The 20,521-nt window shown below is 37.3% G+C and overlaps 1 protein-coding gene across 2 annotated transcripts in view; it reads left to right on the forward strand.

Moving 5' to 3' along the window:
• Nucleotides 1-4,923: 4,923 nt before the first annotated feature.
• LOC123653380 overlaps nucleotides 4,924-20,521 on the forward strand; it is a 32,582-nt gene continuing 16,984 nt past the window's right edge. The window contains exon 1 of one of the 2 annotated variants that reach the window (XM_045589370.1): nucleotides 4,924-5,274. In XM_045589370.1, coding sequence (XP_045445326.1) covers nucleotides 5,038-5,274 — 237 coding nt within the window. In that variant the 5' untranslated portion in view covers nucleotides 4,924-5,037. The remainder of the gene's footprint in view (nucleotides 5,275-20,521) is intronic. The other variant, XR_006743082.1, reaches the window with a different exon arrangement.

Genomic DNA, 20,521 nt, shown 5'->3' on the forward strand with positions numbered 1-20,521 from the left:
ATAGTCGAATCATTGTACTTATATTTTCAAAATTTTTATCTGAAACAATGTGTTGTTTTCTTATTCACTGCAGTGAAAAGCAGTTCTCATTTTCTATTTATCAAAAAACAAATCAGAATATTACGCTACTTCAATTCGAAGGTTATTGACGCTCTTCACTGACGTTAGACCCAGGAAATTGAATCATAATCGGTCAAAATAGATACATACCTTTTGAAATTGATGTAGGCAACTCGTTTACAAGTAAAGCTACTCATCTGGTTTTCATTCTCGGGACACATCATATTTGCCAAATAAAGGCAGCCTTCTTTCCTCCTATCTATCGGAACAGGTTTGTTTTCCCTAGAACATGCCTCGACGCGAGAAGTAATCGCCTGACAGCTCTCAGCGACAATTAACATAACCTGTCGCCGCTCTGCTGGAGTCCGCTTCTTGTAGAAACAATTTTAAGCTCTAGGTAATTACTAGTATAAAAAAAAAACTAAAATTCGTTACACTAATAGAACATCATAACCTTGGTTTCGATTTAATTGATCACTATTAAGCTTTGCAAGTATGATTCAGTAGTGGATTAGGTACTTGAATATATAGCGATTAAAAGTTATTAATATCTTATACTGCATACATACATAAAATTGAAGTGTCTGTTTGTAATATTAAAATAACCGGTACATATATCAAAATAACATTTGCTCAAAATATGGAGCAGCTCGACTGGGGTAGTACCTCGACCTTACAGAAAATCACAGCAAAATAATACTGTTTTCAAGCAGTATTGTGTTCCTGATGGTGAGTAAGGTGACCAGAGCTCCTGGGGGGATTGGGGATTGGGTCGGCAACGCGCTTGCAATGCTTCTGGTGTTGCAGGCGTCTATAAGCTACGGTAATCGCTTACCATCAGGTGAGCCGTACGCTTGTTTGCCGACCTAGTGACATAAAAAAAAAACCATTTTTTTTTTAATTTTTATCTATCTGTCTGTTTGTTCCGGCCAATCTCTGAAACGAATTAACCGATATTGTAGGGACTTTTACTGGCAGATAGCTGATGTTATAAGGAGTAACTTAGGCTACTTTTATTTTTGATATTTATTTATTTTATTACTCTGCGAAGTGAAAAATTACTTTTTTGTTAAATTCCATGCGAACGAAGTTGCAGGCAGCTAGTTAACTACTGAGTTGGTTAGATCTAAGAGATCTAGAGTCATGAAAATAAAATGTTTCTTTTCGTGACAGTTAAGTGTCTAAGGAGTGTGTAAACAAATATCGTATATTTTATTATATGTGTACCAATTTTCAAAATTTATCATTATTATAGATTTATTAATATATTTTTATATAAGAACTATCCGCCTATCTCCTTACGGGTGACGCGGAAAATCGGCGTTGGAGAATCTTGATTCTCCAACAAATGCAGAGCGTCATCCATTTCAATGCTCCCATCAGTGCATCGCTATGCAGATTGCCGCTTTCTTTCTTTTCTTTTCTTTTTAATATTCATTTTGCTTATTTTTTCATTTTTTTTAAATTATTATTGTTGTTTTTATGTGGTGTACCTATTATCATTATTTTTAAATTTATTGTGTTTTATTTTGGTTGTATATTGTGTTCTTTGTTTCCAATGTAATTATTTGTCATACTATCTATATAGTTATATTTTAATGGAGTGGTTATGTTGTGATTTTTATTTTTTGTCTTGTCTTTAAGTTGTATCGATGTATGTGTGTGAGTTTGAATAAATGATTATTATTATTATTATTATTATTATATTATAATGAAAGAAATTTTTAGGATTTTATCGCGGCCTAGTCCTCCCGTCACCACGGTTGCTGTAAAGTATCCGAAACGCATCTAAAAAACCTAATAAACCGCGATAGAATCCGAAAAAGTTGTTTCATTGTAATGAGTGAAATTCGCGGACAAATTAGAAAACAATCAATATTGTGATATTTATATAGATATGTAGAGTCAGAGACAGTCTACGCTTACGTTTCATTCCCGAGTAGAAATTTTTTCGTCTTCCTTAGAAGGACCGGACCAGGCATGCCTGATCAGGACTAGATTAGGCATGTAACGCAGATGATTGGTCTGGACTTGATCAGGATGAGATGCGATTTCCTGATCGGGTCCAGATCAGGAAATCTCATCTCATCCTGATCAGCCGGTTCGGTCCGGTACTTTTAAAGAACACGAATGTACCTATATTCTTGAAAAAATTGTTTAACAAAAAAAAAAGCGAATTGATTTTATAAATAGTTAACATAATTATTATGATATTTATTTCCGTTTATTTTTTCCTGTGTATACTTATTTATATTTTTACTTTAAATATTAATTATTTTTAACCGACTTCCAAAAAAGGAGGAGGTTCTCAATTCGACTGTATATTTTTTTTTTTTTTTTTATCATGTATGTTACATCAGAACTTTTGCCCGTGTGGACCGATTTCGACAAATTTTGTTTTAATCGAAAGGTTTTGTGTGCCAATTGGTCCCATTTAAATTTATTTGAGATCTAACAACTACTTTTCGAGTTATATCTAATAATGCGTTTTTACTTGACGCTTTTTTCGTCGACCTACGTTGTATTATACCGCATAACTTTCTACTGGATGTACCAATTTTGATAATTCTTTTTTTGTTGGAAAGAGGATATCCCTAGTTCGGTAACGAAACTAGGATCTGATGATGGGATCCCAGAGAAATCGAGGGAAACTCTTGAAAATCCGCTATAAACTTTTTACTGGGTGTACCGATTTTAATAATTTTTAATTTAATCGAAAGCTGATGTTGTCATGTGGTCACATATAAATTTTATTGAGATCTGATAACTACTTTTTGAGTAATCTTTGATAACGCGTAGTTACTTGACTATTTTGTCGTCGATCTACGTTGTATTACTCGTCGATGTAATTGAAGTCGGTTTTTTTTCCGTTTGCGAGCAAACACAATTATTATTTATTTTTATGTTATTAATTTATTATTATTATTAATTAAATTTTATTTATTAACTTCTAATAATTAACTACTAATTAACTATTTCCTATTACTTACGACTGCTCCACTGCGTAGAAATGGACTCCCTGCTAGACTGTCCTGATAACTGTATATATACTAAGTGCGCTTAAAAACATTAATAGCGCGATTCAGGCTCAGTTCGCGTAATTTCTTTCAGGCTATCCCGATCTGGACCGGACCAGGTCCTGATCCAGTATACCTTACCGTACTTGATTATATTTTACATCAGGCTATCCTTGTCTGGAGCAGACCCGGTCCTGATAGAGCTTGCCGGATCTGACATGCCTCATTCTATCCTGATCCGGTCCAGATACATGATCTGGATGAGCCTGACCTTTTTTCTAGTCGGGTTTATTGATGCTTTCGATAAAAGTGTTTACCGAATTTTCTACAGTCATATAAATAAATCTGCATTCGTTAATATCAAATAAATAGTGTTGTTTTTTTAAACTCGTAGAACCATACGATTATAAAATCATTAAATTTAATCCTAATTTAAGAGATAACAGACTCAACCTGAGTACTCTGTATTTCGATGTTAAAAAAGTACCTATACATTCACAAGATTATATTTATCTATCTATCTATGGCCAGGTGCCATTTACGTTACCTGTGACTAACCCCATAATGTGAGGATGAAATAAGATCTCTATTTATGGCTGCTTCTGGATAGTACTAACTTTGTAGTACCATCTTTGAGGAGACAAATCATAGAAAAAGACACAAGATGATGTAAGTGGTAAAGAAGTCATCGATATTTTTAATGTTGTAAATATCTCGCTGATAACCTCTTCGACTTGAACTCCGTTGAAAATAATTTGATAGTGTCGCTATCTACGATTTTTGTAATTTAAAACAACTCAGTAATGGTTAATGTTTTTTACATTAGGTAGGTACATAAAACTCGATATTGACTCCCTTACGCAATAAATAAATTAAAATACAATTACAATGCAACCGACTTTTTAACGTCAACACTTTAAAGTTGACGAGTAAATAGGTGTATTTTAATAATGTGGTCGTTTGATAATTAACGGTAATTCATTAGCAGCGCTGATTGTAAGTGTTGTGTGGTTTGAGGCGCCCACAGCGCAATATCACCTCGTAGCGCTTAACATTCGATCATTGTTTAACCATTTTTCGTTTTGATCATTTTAAATGAACTATTAAATAAATAAATGAGGATAAATTTAAATAGGACTATTCAAAAGTGCTTTTGAAGTCTACTTGAACAGCATAATTTTCAATTTTATTGACGTGACAACGTCTAATAAATCGATGAACGTCGGCTGCATGCACGAAAAAGGATGAGTCATTGTCCCGTTACGCTCATTGTGCACTTGCGCCGCAACTATCTCTCTTCCACTCGATTGGTCTATGCGTCCGAGGAGATGTTTTCTTATGAAGTTGTCACGTTAAACTCCGTAACCGACTTTACAGACAGCCAATTTTGTTTTTAAACTCGGTGGAGCTTAAAAAAATTAAAGAAAAGTAGTGTCATTGCAATTTTAAGACGTGTTTAACCTTACAAAAGTACAACGTTTTGCAGAAACGAATACCAGGAAAATGGCGCGGTTATACAAATTTATAACTTTGAAGAAAGTTTTGGAGGACAACTCAGAAAAGTCTGCAGCAGAGAATGATAATGATGAAGTGGATAGAGGTAAAGAATGTTCGATTAGGATGGTCGGTAGTAGCGATAAGTTCGGGTGGCGATAGTCGGCGGCTCGGGCGCCGGGTCGAGAGGTCGTGTCGGGAGGCGTGGGGCGTGCGCGGCCGGCGCCGCCTCCGTAGCACTCGCTCGCCCGCAGTCCGCGCCGCGCCGACACACCGTTCGCACGCATATCCGTGTGGTACTCTGCCGCTCGCCTCGTGGCTCCTCGACGACTTCGCTCCTGGATCCCTGCTTATCGGAGTGGCGGTTCGCATCTTACCGGGCAGCATTAGAGTCGTTTCGTTATTTTCTAATACTGTCAGGTAAAGATGTCGTCCGCGCTCCACGTTCGACGATGCGGTTTCGAAGATGGACCTCGCGACCGGCGCCGGATCGGCTCCGTTGCCGGGGAGTGTGGCCGTCGCTGGGCCCGGTGCCCCGGCCCGGTGCGTGCGGCGCTGCGAGGTATGTGCGCTGGCGTTGGTGCGGAGGTTACGTCACGTGTATGAACCGGTCTCTCGCTTTCGTAATGAGACTTTCGACCACCTTCTATCGTGTCCAGCGTCCGCGAGTCGTGGGTCGTCGAGCTCACCTACTTCGAAGCAGGTATTATTGACAATTCATGTACATTTCCAAATCTCCACGTGATTGTGTCACCCAGATAACTTATTTGTCGAATCATGATTTATCCAAACTTTAAAAGTCAGTTAAAGAATTGTGTATATCCGTGACTTATCAGAAAAGTTAGAATCGGTATAGTGTATGTACAGAGTAAATAAAAGAATATAAATAGTTCTGTATTAATGTTACAACAAATATGAAAAGTATTTCCTGTTAAATGTTTGTGTTACGTTTCGTAATTAATGAGAAGCCATTAACGTGACCGAGAGACCGCCCGAGAAGACCAATAAGCGGTTGCCACAACATGGTCAGGCAGTTAGCATTGCATCGAAGTGATTCATATCCAATTTACAATCAAGTTGATTGTCCTTAGCCTAAGCGACTGTGTCTACAAACAATAAATTTACCATTGAAGGCCGTAACTAAATGTGTTACCAAAGTCAAAAGTAAAGCGACATCTATGACCACCCCGAATTGCAAGACGCATGGCTTAGCTCGATTACTGTACAAGATAAATGTTATCTGCTGGTATCGCGGAGGTGCGGGCTACCGTCCACGCCGCTGTTCCCCATCGCTGCTCACGTAATCCACTTAACTAATTAAAATTCCTCGCCTCGACAATGGGCATGCGTTTTGAAATCATTAACTCCTTCACTAGATTTCCCCGGCACAGATCATATTCGAAATTAGCGATATAAAGTCATTGAGCGTTTGTATTGTTTTATTTTTCATGTGAATTTGCTTTATTCGCAGCTTCTTTCAGATCGACCGCTCTTCGTTTCGTAGTTTGTATGTCAACAAACTTAATTAACACGTCGTAACGACGGTCACATACTCGCGAACACGTTATTCGATCTCAGAACATGCTCGTAGTGTCGGCTGAGAGGAGAGTTTACACTGACACATTGCATTCACTTATAAGTTTACATGGATCAATTTGGTTGCTTCATCCAAATTGAAAGACAAAAGTGAACCGTGTAATTTCACCCTTACGCATGTTACTTCTAAGAGAGTAGAATGTTATAGAGCTGAATGCTTGTTCCAGCCTCATACAAGTGGCGACACGTATCAGCTCCGCGGACGAGCTCTCGTTCGGGTCGATCGGCTGTCAGTCAGCTGCGAGAGCGCGGTCCTCGCTTAATTCACGAGAACCTCTATTATTCCGTTGGAGATGTGGTGCATTATTCATTAGTGGATGGAAAGTTTTGGCTTCTCGAATATAAAGATGTGGGTCAAGGCTCGAGCTATCACCTTTGCGTTTGCCGGCGCGCCACTTTATGGTCGTTTAGATGCAACCTCCTTTTGAAGTTGCTTAATTATATGCTATAATTTCCATCTGAGCGGCGAATGCTCGTGTACCTGCTATTTACAAAAAAACGTGCTACTGAAATTTCCACTTTAAATATATTAATTAATCTTCAATGTTTGTTCATCGTGACGATTTCAATCTTATCGGAGGCACTGTCGTTCTTCGTTAAACTATTTTATCTATACTCGTAATATAAAACTTATGAGTATTTTTGTTTGAATTTGCTGAGCGAACAAATTATTCAAGGAAGTCTATAAATTGTTACGCTACAACCCCAGAGTGTAGAGCAGCAGAACCGCGAGTGTATAAAAGGATAAGAGTTATAAATAATATCATTTTAATCTTTTTGTCAACTTACAAAAACGAGAGTAGTTAATTTTCATTTAATTGTTTGGAGATATGTACCTACGTAATAAAACTGGGTTAGCAACATTAATAAGTGCAGGATTTCGATGTAGAGTGATTCTGAGTAGGAGTTATTTAAAATATACAAGCACAAGAACAACATGGTTCTTAAAACCGAGCTGGAGATGTGCTCCCAAGTAAGAATGAGCGAGGAGATAAGATTAGACCGTGAAGCGCGCTATCGGCGGGTCAGAGGTCGAGTGGTATCACATTGTTTTTGCTCTGGAAGAATCGTCGGGCTATCGTGCGGGTTATCGCGGCAGTTATTCGAATATTTGAGAGCAGCGACGCCACGCGGAGCCCTCGTGCCCGGCGCCGGCCGCGCTGCCCAGTTGCAGGCTCGAGGCCGGCCACTGGGCCGGTGAAAGCAGCAGTAAATTAATCGCTCAGGTGGATTCCGCTTTCGAATCGAATTCTTATCGGTGCCGGAGAGTGTCTCCGCGCGGGACCGGTTCTTAATTTCCTATAGGTGCGCGCGTTGTGCATCTATTTCGGGAGTCGTTGACCGCTGGTTTGGCACTGAGGCCGGTTTTATTCTGTTCGTGTCGGAGCGTCGTTCCGGGAGCGGCTCGCCGCGCCTCGCCGCCCTCGTGTAAAACGCACGCGTATTTCAGGCGATGACGTAACCGGGGAGTACGTCGTCCCCGGGCGCCGGGGACGCTCCTAATAATCGAATGTAATGTGTTTAATAAGCCGAGGGCCGGTCTAGCCCTCGCATAAAGCAATGTTTATTGCCCGTCCGTCGTACGCGGCCCGTCACGAACATGATATCCCACGTGGCGATGTCGCAGCGAGCATTGTTGTGGGCTATTTATATCGGACGCTAAAACGAGCCGCAGATCGGCCGCCGTCGATGCGCCGTGACGACCGCTCCGCGCGTCTCGGCGTGCGCAGGTCGTTGAACATGTTTCAACAATATTTGCATAACGCGACTGGTGGAAGTACGATACGAAAAGGGATTTCGTAATTAATGTCAATGCTATATTACGCAGATAACAAAATCGGGTCGGTACGATTTGATCACAATATGAACTCAATGTCGAAATAATATTAATCCTACGGCGAGAGCGCATTCAGTAGCGGGATGTTATCTCGGTTGTAAGAGGGAGGGTGCCGGCGGGCGAGTGGGGCGCGGGGGGTCTATCGGCTGACCCGCGAGCAGCTCTCGGCAAAAACAAGTCAATCCTCGGAGACGAGGCCCGTGACCCGCTCTCGCGAGCTCCGACAGGTTTGATTGACAACGTGCTTTCGCCGCCGCCCGCCACCTGCTGCTGTCCGAGAACACATTTACCTCATTTTCGTATTATTTTTATTACGTGAGAATGAACTATAAATGTCACTCACTAGAATGAATTGCTGTCGGTCCACTGATACTGGACACGCTACATCCGAGATTGTAGTCCATCAGGAAAAAATATTGTTCTTATAATGTCTCCGTACCTAACAACGAAATTCATTCCAAGTCGTGGATGAATCGCAGGAGAACGATTATCCACATACTAGTCGAGGATAAATTTTGGGTCCGGTGAGATAAGAGCGCTAATCGGTGTAGATTCTGAAATCGTTTTCATACTCCGATAGGGGCTCGATAAGTGTCGAAGTCGATAAGCGATGGTGGCGCGCAAACAGTGGCTGATTAGCGCCGTATCGAGGACAGTAAGTCGTTCCTCGGGTGTGTTCGCGACCGAAGTAGGCTTCGTCATAGTTCTTTCGATGCTTGTGCGCAGATATTCATATCATTGCATACATTATTAAATAAATATTACATCATTGTGTTTGCTCGCAAACGAAAAAAAAACCGACTTCAATTACATTGACGAGTAATACAACGTGGATCGACGAAAAAATAGTCAAGTAACTACGCGTTATTAAAGATTACTCAAAAAGAAGTTATCAGATCTCAATAAAATTTATATGGGACCACATGACAAACATCAGCTTTCGATTAAATTAAAAATTATCAAAATCGGTACACCCAGTAAAAAGTTTTTGCGGATTTTCAAGAGTTTCCTTCGATTTCTCTAGGATCCCATCATCAGATCCTGGTTTCCTTATCATGGTACTAAACTAGGGATATCTCCTTTCCAACAAAAAAAGAATTATCAAAATCGGTACATCCAATAGAAAGTTATGTGGTATAATACAACGTAGGTCGGCGAAAAAAGCGTCAAGTAAAAACGCATTATTAGATAGAACTCAAAAAGTATTTGTTAGATCTCAAATAAATTTAAATGGGACCAATTGACACACACCACCTTCCGATTAAAAAAAAATTGTCGAAATCGGTCCACACGGTCAAAAGTTCTGATGTAACATACATAGAAAAAAAAAAACCTTTTTTGGAAGTCGGTTAAAAATCGGTCAAAAGCGTGCCCGTATTCCGACACGAACAATCCAGTAACTGAAATAACGATGTATTTTTGAAGATATAGTTAGAAAATTTTCGAAATAATGTTCATAATTGTTGTGAAATCCTTAACATTAATCTTTTTTAGGTTGTTTTTATAATTTGTTAAGAGCCATTTCACAAAAATCGGTAACAATCCGCGAAATTGTAATATTTTGACGTCGTTAATCTCAGTGTTGGATGCAATAATGTAATATATATTCTTGAAATATAATAAAGCAACCTTTGTTGTAGTCCATAGTCGGATCAGAATTTTGATTTATATTATGTGTATAAAATTATTAACCTTTTCATCAGCCTCCTCCCTGGGTAAACGGTCGCAATGTATACTTTGAAGTCCTACTTTTCATTAACCTCTACGTTGAAACCATTTTAAAAAAATATCATAATATGTGGAATATAATTTTGTTGTCCACTATCATAGATTTTTATTCCATTTGTATCTCTATTAAACGATAAAAAAATTTAAAGTTACGAATATTTTCCAAATAAGTACAATTTTAAAAGCGATATTTCTCTTAGAAAACTAAGAAATTTTAACGAACTATCTTCATCAAAGTAAACTTACATCATTAAGGAATACAAAAAAAAAAAATTAAAAGATGTAATTATTTTTAATACATTTTATATTAAATAATAAAAAGATAGTATATATTGCCACGCATCAAGCCCGGTAAATCAGTCGAGCGCTAGCGCTCTTAGAGGTAAGGTCCACGCCAAATTCTGCGCAGCCGTCTCTTTCGCTCACACGCGCCAAGCGCCTGTTGTTATAGCGGATAAAACGCATTTGATACTTTCATAATAAAATATAAATAAAATAAACATATTACGAAAATGACTGTAAAATAATATAATGATAATGTCTGTAAACAAATGGATAATTTAATTTTCTTTTCTCACACTATCAATACAAATAGGCATTTCAATCTGTTTGTCTTGTTATTTGTTAATTAATATGTTTGTCGGTGTCGATGTCATTAAATGCTTTTTTATTCATATCGTAAATATTAGATTCATTCGTAAACTGAAAAAACTAAATCAATTTAAAAAAATTATTTCATAAAATTGATTTTTTTAATTTTATTTTAAATTTATTGACTGTTGTTATATAACATACTTGAAATTTTTAACAAATTAATTATGTAAAAAACATTTTATACCATAGTTATAATTTTTATTATACATCAGAAAATGATCACGATGGTCTTTTGGTTGTCACACTATACTTACTAGCACAAAGATCGCGCGGCTCGTACGACTCGCGCGATGCGACCAAATTTACCTAAACTTGCAGAGCGTAAAATTGTGAAATGGCTCTTAAGGCAGTAGTCGTAACTAACTGCCTATGCATTTATTTGACCTACCCACTTTTTACCCGTAGCAATTTTGCGATTACACGGCCGGCCAGTAGAGTTATCTACTAGTTAAAGGGTATTGGTATCTTTAGTGTACTCTTAATAACACACAATTATGTAAAAGGTAGCTTAATTGATATGTTTTCATTTCATTTTTTTTTTGTTAGAATCAACTATTCGACGACGTCCTATGCTGAGCGTGAGATTTGTTGTAAACTTCTGTTTTAAATATTCAGAATCAAATCATACCTAGTTAAAATCGCAATTATTTATCATGATCAACATTTATTTTGTCTTTTTACTAAATCAGGTAATAAACACGTCTTTGCTTAGGGTTTTTCACCTATTTGTCTTGTAAATTTTACTTTTCATTTTTTAAATTAATTATTTAAATTTTTAGTTACATTTTTATTTAATTTGACTTTTTTATTTTATTTTTTTATTGTATTTGTGCTCTCATTGTGTTTGTTGTATGTCTGTAAGCAGTGTATGTGTCTCAAATAAATCTCTTTCTTTCTTTTTTTCTTTCTTCTTTCTAAATATGAATGAAAGCATTAATATTTAAAAATTATTTTCTCATTAGAATAACATGTGTTATCTGTGAATCATTTAGAATGATACACAATGTAATGTTTGACAAATATACACTAACAAACATAGTGTGGCAGCCGCTCTCTAAATAGCTATAAGAGATTTAATTATTGTTAAATTTATACAAACATGAGAAGCGAGACGAGTGCAGTATCGACAAACGTAATCAAGCCGTTACAATGTACTCGCACACTAACTGCTATGATATATTTAGCTGTAATCGTTGGCTAATCACCGCGTAGTAAACAGACGTTTCAGAGTTTTATGGTTCGTTTAAATCAATCATAATGTTTTTACAGTCATTCCGTTCCGCCCTCTTTTTATTTTTACGATTCTCGGTCCAGCTCTTTACGGCCAGCTAATGACCGCGATATTACGACATTAGGGACAATGTGGTCGGCCGATCTTCCTACGCTGGAGTCTACTGCCCCGGTCCGCTGCGGACTGTGTGTAATATCCTATATCATGTCCATATGAAAAATAAAATGAAGAATTTTTTTAACAAACTTCATAAAAAGGAAATTCTCAATTCAGTTGTACTACTATTAACTTTTTAAGTACCTGATAGGTTTTAACTGGGGTATCGATTTTGATAATATATTTGCATTTGACAGCTGGTGTTTGGTCATTTACATTTGAACGATATCGGACGAGTAGTTTTGGGCTATCCCTAATGATGCGTATCTGAAGTCGGCTTTTAACACAATTAATATGACATGACACTTCATTCATTGTTTCATATTATTTCACATGTATTTAATTTTAAATTACAAAGATGATTCTGTGATTAAGATAACAAACTGATTTTAGAAAGTCGTTTCAAAACACAATTATTAAGTTATTACCTAATTAAGTAATTACGTATAATGTTATGTATAGAATCTTAATGGTAATGAGTTCTTTTTCTTAATGAGCCAGAAACAACAGGAGGGTCGCTTGATGTTAACTGAGCACTGACCGGCGTTAACAGAGGAGCTACGGTTTCTGGCTGTTTATATATATATGTATAAGACACTAGCTGCGTCACGCTGTTTCATCCACGTAATTTCCAATCCCGTGGGAATATCAGGATAAAAAGTTCCCCATTTGTTATTCTGGATCTCCAGCTATATACGTACTTAATTTCATCAAAATCGGTCCAGCAGTTTTTGCGTGACAGAGTAACAAAGATACATACACACATCCATTTTCACAAATAATATTATTAGGAAAGAAGCGGCTTCAGGGTCGCTCACTTGCACATCGAAACGTCAACTATTTTAGCTACTTCATACCGATTCTCTGGTCGAGTGTGGCACCAAACCGGTCGAGTAAGATTGTATCGCTATTAAATATTTTAATATGATACCTACGAGTATAACTTTTCAGTTTTATGATACGAAGCAGATGAGTAAACAAATTTGAGACATTTTTGTAGACTTAGGCAAATAATTGTGTTTGCAGGCAAACGAAGAAAAACCGACTTCAATTATATCGACAAGTAATACAACGTAGGTAGACGAAAAAATAGTCAAGTAAATACGCATTATCAAACATTACTCGAAAAATTGTAATCAGATCTCGATGTAATGTAAATATACCCCACCACATGGTAAACCACATGACCACATGATAAACATCGGCTTTCGATTAAATTAAAAATCATTAAAATCGGTACACCCAGTAAAAAGTTACGCGGATTTTCGAGAGTTTCCCTCGATTTCTCTAAGATCCCATCATCAGATTCTGGTTTCCTTATCATGTTACCAAACTAGAGATATCTCCTTTCCAACAAAAAAAGAATTATCAAAATCGGTTCTTAAACGATGGAGCTATCCCCGAACATACATTAAAAAATATATATACGGTCGAATTGAGTAACCTCCTCCTTTTTTGAAGTCGGTTGAATAGAAAAAAATATGATGTTCTCGAACAATTAACAAATGTGAAATACTGGTTTAGAATATTCTAATTTCGATATTTCTCAAAATGATAGCAGCGCGCATACTCTCTTAGATAGGTAGGTCTCGGCGCTCAAAGTGCAGCGAGCGAGGCTCCAGCGGGTACAGTTATCTCGCGCGCTCGCCTTCATAATCCTATGCTAATGCAGAGGTGTTTTATTTAAATTTCTCTCGTAAAATATAACTCCTACTTACAGCCGGTTCGTTAACCTCCGAAACTATTAAGAATAATATAAAACACACAATTTTATATCCAATAGAATACGTGAACACTGCCCACGTATGTTCGAGGCGCGGTTACAATATCACGTAATAGTTTTAACATATACGACAGTGAGAATATAATTCGTAGCATTTTATATGATATTGCATAACACTGTATAATGTAATGAATTAAATTGTGAAAAATTAAACAAAAGCGGCATTAAATAATCATTCACAGTTTTAAACAATGACTTAAATTATTTCAAGATTTACGCAACAATTCATAATTATGAACTGCACAAGAAACTTTTTATTATTATATTAATAAGAAATTTTTCATATTTTAAAAGAGCGACCGTAGAATTTCATAACAGTTCTGTTCAGCAAATTTTTATTACGAATCACTTATCAATTGTTATTAACTACTCGTACATGACATAATGTATATCATAATTGCAAAATGACTATTGAAAGGTAAGGGTACCTTATTAAGTCTGTTGGAACTATGTACATAGATTTCGATATTGATCTTCTAACCTTCATCAGGACATATGACCTTAACATCTTCTTTTTTAATTACAATAAAAATTAATCAATTTTCATTACCTAACCATTAAGTTAATAACAGTCTGCTCGGCGAGCGCTCGTAACACGTCACGGCTCAATGAGCAACACTCGTGTTTTTTCCTGACCGACGCGGGCTTGCGTTTTCCTCCGATCACGCGAACGAATGCTAATTGTTACTTACGTTTTTATTTGAGGAATTCGAAGCTATCTGTCCGTTTCGTTTCGTTAGGCAGTACTTGTAATTACAGTACAAGGGACATAGCAACTAGATTCCACGGCCGATAGCACATCGCGGATAGATATGGCTCATATTTTACGATGCCAGAGTCAGTGGCAGCGGCGTGGCTGTGTTTATGCGACTAATATGGTCGCACAGAAAAAAAAGTCTGACTATATAAAATATTTGTAAGCTAGTCTTGTTGTAGGTCGACGAAAAAAGCGTCAAGTAAAAACGCATTATTAGATATAACTCGAAAAGTAGCTGTTAGATCTCAAATAAATTTAAATGGGACCAATTGACACACACCACCTTTCGATTAAAAAAAATTGTCGAAATCGGTCCACACGGTCAAAAGTTCTGATGTAACATACATAAAAAAAAAATACAGTCGAATTGAGAACCTCCTCCTTTTTTGGAAGTCGGTTAAATATTCCAAGAGAAGCGTTTTATGACTCTCGCTAAACTGTCCGCTGTAGCATGGAACCGTAAAGCCTCAGAGACGGCCGCGGCCCGAGCGACTGGAACTATAAAGTGTGTAATTTACATGACACACAAAAGCAATTGATTTTACGGTAGCGCGTTCAGTACAAGCTACACTTTAATCTTAACTATAAAGGGTAACACAACTCCGCAGCGCGGCCAGAAATATCGTTTTCCCTTACTATTTATTAGTCATTCAGTTTTTGTTGAAGTGTTCTCTGGAGGGTCGTATTGAAAACGACATTGCAGGATATAATATATAAATATCCTTTTTATTATAATTTTAGGTATATTTATAATACGTAATTCTGTGTGGCATGTCTATATGTATGTGTGTGTGTGCTGTTAATTCATTCATCATGTCTACCTTTATGGTTCTATGGAACAGATCGCGACTAAGAGATACCAGCCAGTTGTAGTGTTTGAATTTTTTTTCTAAAGTAAATTGTATGTTGTCTATGATATAAAGTATTGAATAAATTAATACTAGTCTGCGTCTACGGATAAAAAATTTTATATTAAAAAGATAGAAAACAATTTCTAACTTGTAACTAATTAAATAACGTTATTATTGTTATTTTATTATTATTATATTATTTATATTAATTATTTGTTATTATTATTTTTATTATTATTAAATAATGTTCTATTTTTAAACCATAAATATTGGGAAGTGCTCACGTGTTTGAACTGACGTGACAGATTATGTGAAACGACCATTCAGGAGTATTTTTTTTTAATTTTAATATTATTAATTATTGATACAATGGTTGATATAAAAAGGAGACATTTTGTTTTCTATTAAATCGTAGAGCGTAGTTATAGACGAGCCATCTGAATACGTTTCTGAGATCGTAAGACGCCTCCAAAAGACATCAACGACCACTGACGTCTCGCGTCCTGTTAAAACTGTTCGTCATATTTTTATTTATATTACTAATTTTCCACGCGGCTTCACCTGCGTGATTTACACGATTTTGTACCATTTCCTTCCCTTAAAATGTAATCTATGTTACTCATAGTCTATGATTAAGAAGCGTTTCCTTAATGAAAGAATTTTTAAAAAAGTTCAAGTAGTTTTTGATTTTATTCATTACAAACAAACAATCAAATCTATCCTCTTAAAATTATGAGTATAGATAACTAGCTCCATAAAGTGCCCGGATGCATTTTACATTTTAGGTTATCTTAGACCAGTTTGAATGTATGTAGATGATGTTTTCAATATAAATGAGATCAGCTTAACCAGGCCCTGAGCTTTTATTGAAGGTTGAATTAACATTAGGCGTGTAGTATCACTAAATGTCTGCATCGAAGTAGATTAGTATTCGAGTTAAGTATGAAACAACATAATACCAACTTTTTATATCACTAATAGGTGACGTGAGCTATGTAAATTTGCTTAAATTGTAGAGTCACTTGAAACACCAAATTCTTATCAAAAGAAAGTTCCTGACAGTATTTCATAACTGACAAACTGGTTGATTGTATTACGGGCGGATTCATCATCACCTAAGTATAACTGTTGTAACTAATTAATTATGGGAATATATCCAGAGTGAAGGTTATTTTATAACATTGTACATCGACTATACAACGTTCTGGTTTATTGGTGCCGTGTCAGCGATGTCTAAATACCGGCGGTCGTAGGTCCCAATCGGAATGGGTATTTGTGTTTATATAAATATTTATTTCCGACCTGGTTGTCTGTCCTTATTAGTCTCCTCACCGTGCCTCGGAGAGCACGTTTAGTTGTCGGTTCCGGTTGTTATTATATTTACCTGATAACGATAGTTATTCATAGTAGGGAATGTATATGACCAAAGCTCCTAGGAAGGGTAAAAAGTAGGGTCGGCAACGCGCTTAGTAATACAAAAAAATGAGTACATATACGCTCGCTGTCGTGTAATGACGTGAACAATATTGCACAAAAATGAAAGTCACGTCAGAAGCATCTCGACCTGTTCGAACAGGTAACGAGTCAGACTCATAAATATTATGCGATAAGTGTACAGTAATTGTGTTAGCCTTTGCTTGAACTATGATCGTTATTCGCGGCATGCGCTTGCGCAACGAGAAAATATGTAACGAGTAACAGCGTAAATGGCGAGCGATACGGTCTGTTCTATATATGTTCTACATTTATTGTCATTCATTTAAAAAAATATATATAATTATACAGTAATTTGCGAACGCCATCTTTAGGGATTGTGACACAAACTTAGGGCGTGTAGTTGCTGGCACAGCGCCCTCTAGTTATCTTTGGCTGCCCAGTGTTCCCCAGCTTTGTTGTTTGTGCCACTGATTGTATCTGTGATGAATATACTTTAAAATAACAATATCAGGACACTGGCGTGTCTTCTTGTGTCTGAGGCGTCGTGTGTTCTTTACTGTCGCTGCCACTGTACCATACCTACCTCAGTTGGAAAATATTGTTTTGTATGTGTATAGACCTGTAGACAGACACACACATATTGCAAGCATCGACATTTACGAATTATTAATATTTATTTTAATATATTTGACTAACCACATTGGTGGAGTTTGTAGTGACCCTGCTTTCTGCTCTGAGGGTTGTGGGTTCGATTCTCACCCCGAGTCTGGGTGTAATATAAAGATTTATTTCTATATTTATATATGTATACATACCTATAAATAATAAGTATGTTCATCTAAGAAAAAAAATGTAGCTATACCAGTCGGCTGTTACTTATAACACAAGCATTAAGTTGCTTACTTTAGGAACAGACGGCCGTGTCTGTATTGTGTAGATATTTATTATTATTACTATTATAATTTATAAAAAAACACACACATGCTCGTATACACATTCACACACACACACACAGCATAAAATTTCTTTTGATAGTAGTTTTACATAGATTTTCATGTAAATTTCGTTCGGGGTTAAGAAAATCGTTTATCGAATTATAGCTTGTATTATAATGTTTAAAAGTATCAGATAGGACGTGATAAGGGAATGATGAATGTATTTAGCGACCGTTTATCGACGATATCTACATACACACACGGCCCTGCTGCACGTTATGTGTACTACATTGAGTAAATAATATTTAAAGAATTCGAATAGTTTTAAAAAGGTTCAAAATCGAAAAAACTTCATTCAAATAAGCTTTAAATCACCTTCGAATCTCAGAAAATAAAATTTAAAAATAATTAATATGATGAATGAACTAAATAACTGAGAAAGGGCATCACACAGCAGATCACAGCTAAATAATACTGTTTTCAAAAAGTATTGTGTTCCTGTTGGTGAGTAAGGTGAACAGAGCTCCTGGGGGTGGATTGGGGATTGGGTCGGCAACGTGCTTGCGATTCTTCTGGTGTTGCAGGCGTCTATAAGCTTCGGTAATCGCTTACCATCAGGTGAGCCGTACGCTCGTGTGCCGACCTGGTTATATATAAAAATAAATAAAGTAAAAATAATTACTTTATCAGATCGTTTAAATTCGTTGATAAAAACAATTTATTATATAATAGGAATTAGCCGACCCTTATATATATATATTATTTTCTAGTTATTTAAAAAAAATTCAAACCTTGTCCTTACAATACGGACGCACGAAAAAATTATTGATATCGAATGGTGCATTCGTCAGAAGGTTACTCGCATACTTACCTATATTCGATGACACATCTAATTTATTTATATAGATTAAAATACACAACAAACACATTGAAATACTACATTATTCTACTGGCGGAGCAATATTAATTTTGTTAATATAAATTTGCCATAAATTGTGTGATCAAGCGTTCTGTATTGCTAATGTGACACGTTTATTTTGCGTGTCACACTAAATTATCGAATTGGAAGTAGAGTATCAATTCGCCGAGTGCTTAAAAACTTATCAATCAATTGGTCTAATTTTTTCGTACCAATTTAAAATAAAATATCTCGGGTTTCCTAGTATGAACTCTATCGCTAAGGGAGTAGGACTCATTATGTAAATGTATATAGCAATAATTAAAGTCTGAAATTTTTTTTTTCTTCTTGAATGTTATTCTACGCAACAATTTTCAATTATTGTACAAGCACGTAGAAAGAAAAACCTTTTAACGGTCACTAGGCCTCTTTTGGTCATACAATTACATTAGTTACGTACTGCCGTGTGCGAACCTCACGATTCATGAATAATAAAACAGATGGATTATAATATTCTACAATGAGCGCGATACCTAATAAAATAATTAATTTGGATCGCATTTATGGAAATTAATCAGCAGAATGCGATGTAACCGCATGTTTACGAGCAGTAAGTCGGCGACGGGCGGCGCGCGGGCGGCGCGGGGGGAGGGTCGAGGGGGGTGAGGCGCGGCGGGTGGGGGGCGCGGGAGCGGTGCGGCGGGTGTGGCGCTACTAAAACTATTATTAGAGACATTTGCAATTTAATTAGCGCCGTCACCGTAACACCTCGCTGTAGGAACCCGCAATCGCGTGCTTCTTCACCACTCTGCGCCGCCCGCGTCACCACATCAAACCAACCGTTGGGACTTTCAATATTTTCGAGGAATATAAAATTTATAATTTTTATAAACTGAATATCCCTGTTTAGATTAGTAAACAAGTCGATCGAAGTAATGTAAATATATGATAAGGTTAGGTACTTTCGAAATAGTAACACGCTCGTAGCGTCGAGTCGATGTTTGCTCAAGTGCGTCGAATTGCCTCGGCTTTACGAAGACGCGCCTTATGTAAAAACGATAATAATTCACACACAGACACGGTGTTCATTAAGGGCGCGGTGTAAAATTACTGCTTAGTCGCCGGCGCGATGTGGGAGCGTCCGGTGACCGGTGAGAACACTAGCTTCCAAGCGAGTCTATTCCGCGGCGACATAAGGAGCGGCGCGCACCTGTCCCGGCGACGTCTGCCGTTGACCATTCATCCGACGGCGGTCGTTGCAAAATGCCTTAGACTAAGACCACATTGCGTATGCTACCGGTTCTAGCCGCTGTTAGCGGATCCTTAGGAACTGAAGTTTGAGCGGTAGCACCGGCCTCTTCGCGAGCGTATTAATCGGCCGTATCGCGTCACAATGTCAGCGTGTTGTGGACGAGCGTTCAAGTGCTGAGTCGGGGCGAGTATTTTTAGAAGGCTGCGTTCGCGCGGCGGCGTGCGCTCCATTACCACTAAAAATATGAACATACGACAACGCGACGCATACTCGAACGTCGTGTTCCCTTGCTTGTTCGCTACCATAGTATTTTGTTTCATCTGTTCAGTCCTTGCGGCTGATCGACGCACGCAAGAGACACTCAAACCAAAGCTCCAAACGAGGGACTTAATGTATAAAGTGATATCCGTTCGGTGACAAAGTTCTTAATTAGACGGATTCACACATATACTGAACAGTTCCACAGGCACAAGCAACGCTCCCGGCTCCTGACAAGGGCTCCGTCCCCGCGGCCGGCCGCGGTCTGGCCGCTCGTCGATAGCTGCTCGTAAATTACATTAATCTCGGCGCACACTTTCACTTGTATCCTACATTCGCGTGTTTCATCAAGCTTTCGAGCCGAACGCTGACCCACTGTCATATCAACATACAAAACCAATTACTCAATCAATTTTTTTTAATGTTCGTTAAACGAAAATCATTAATTTCGAAAGGCACGAGATAGTTTCTTGCTTAACTTTCTCATTTTGTAAAATTTTAGTTTAATTGCTCAGTATTAATAATAATAATAACAATAATATTCTTTATTGCACACCATTAAAAGATACAAACAAAA

Source organism: Melitaea cinxia, chromosome 5 (assembly GCF_905220565.1).
Source record: "Melitaea cinxia chromosome 5, ilMelCinx1.1, whole genome shotgun sequence".
NCBI classification, from domain to species: Eukaryota; Metazoa; Arthropoda; class Insecta; order Lepidoptera; family Nymphalidae; genus Melitaea; species Melitaea cinxia.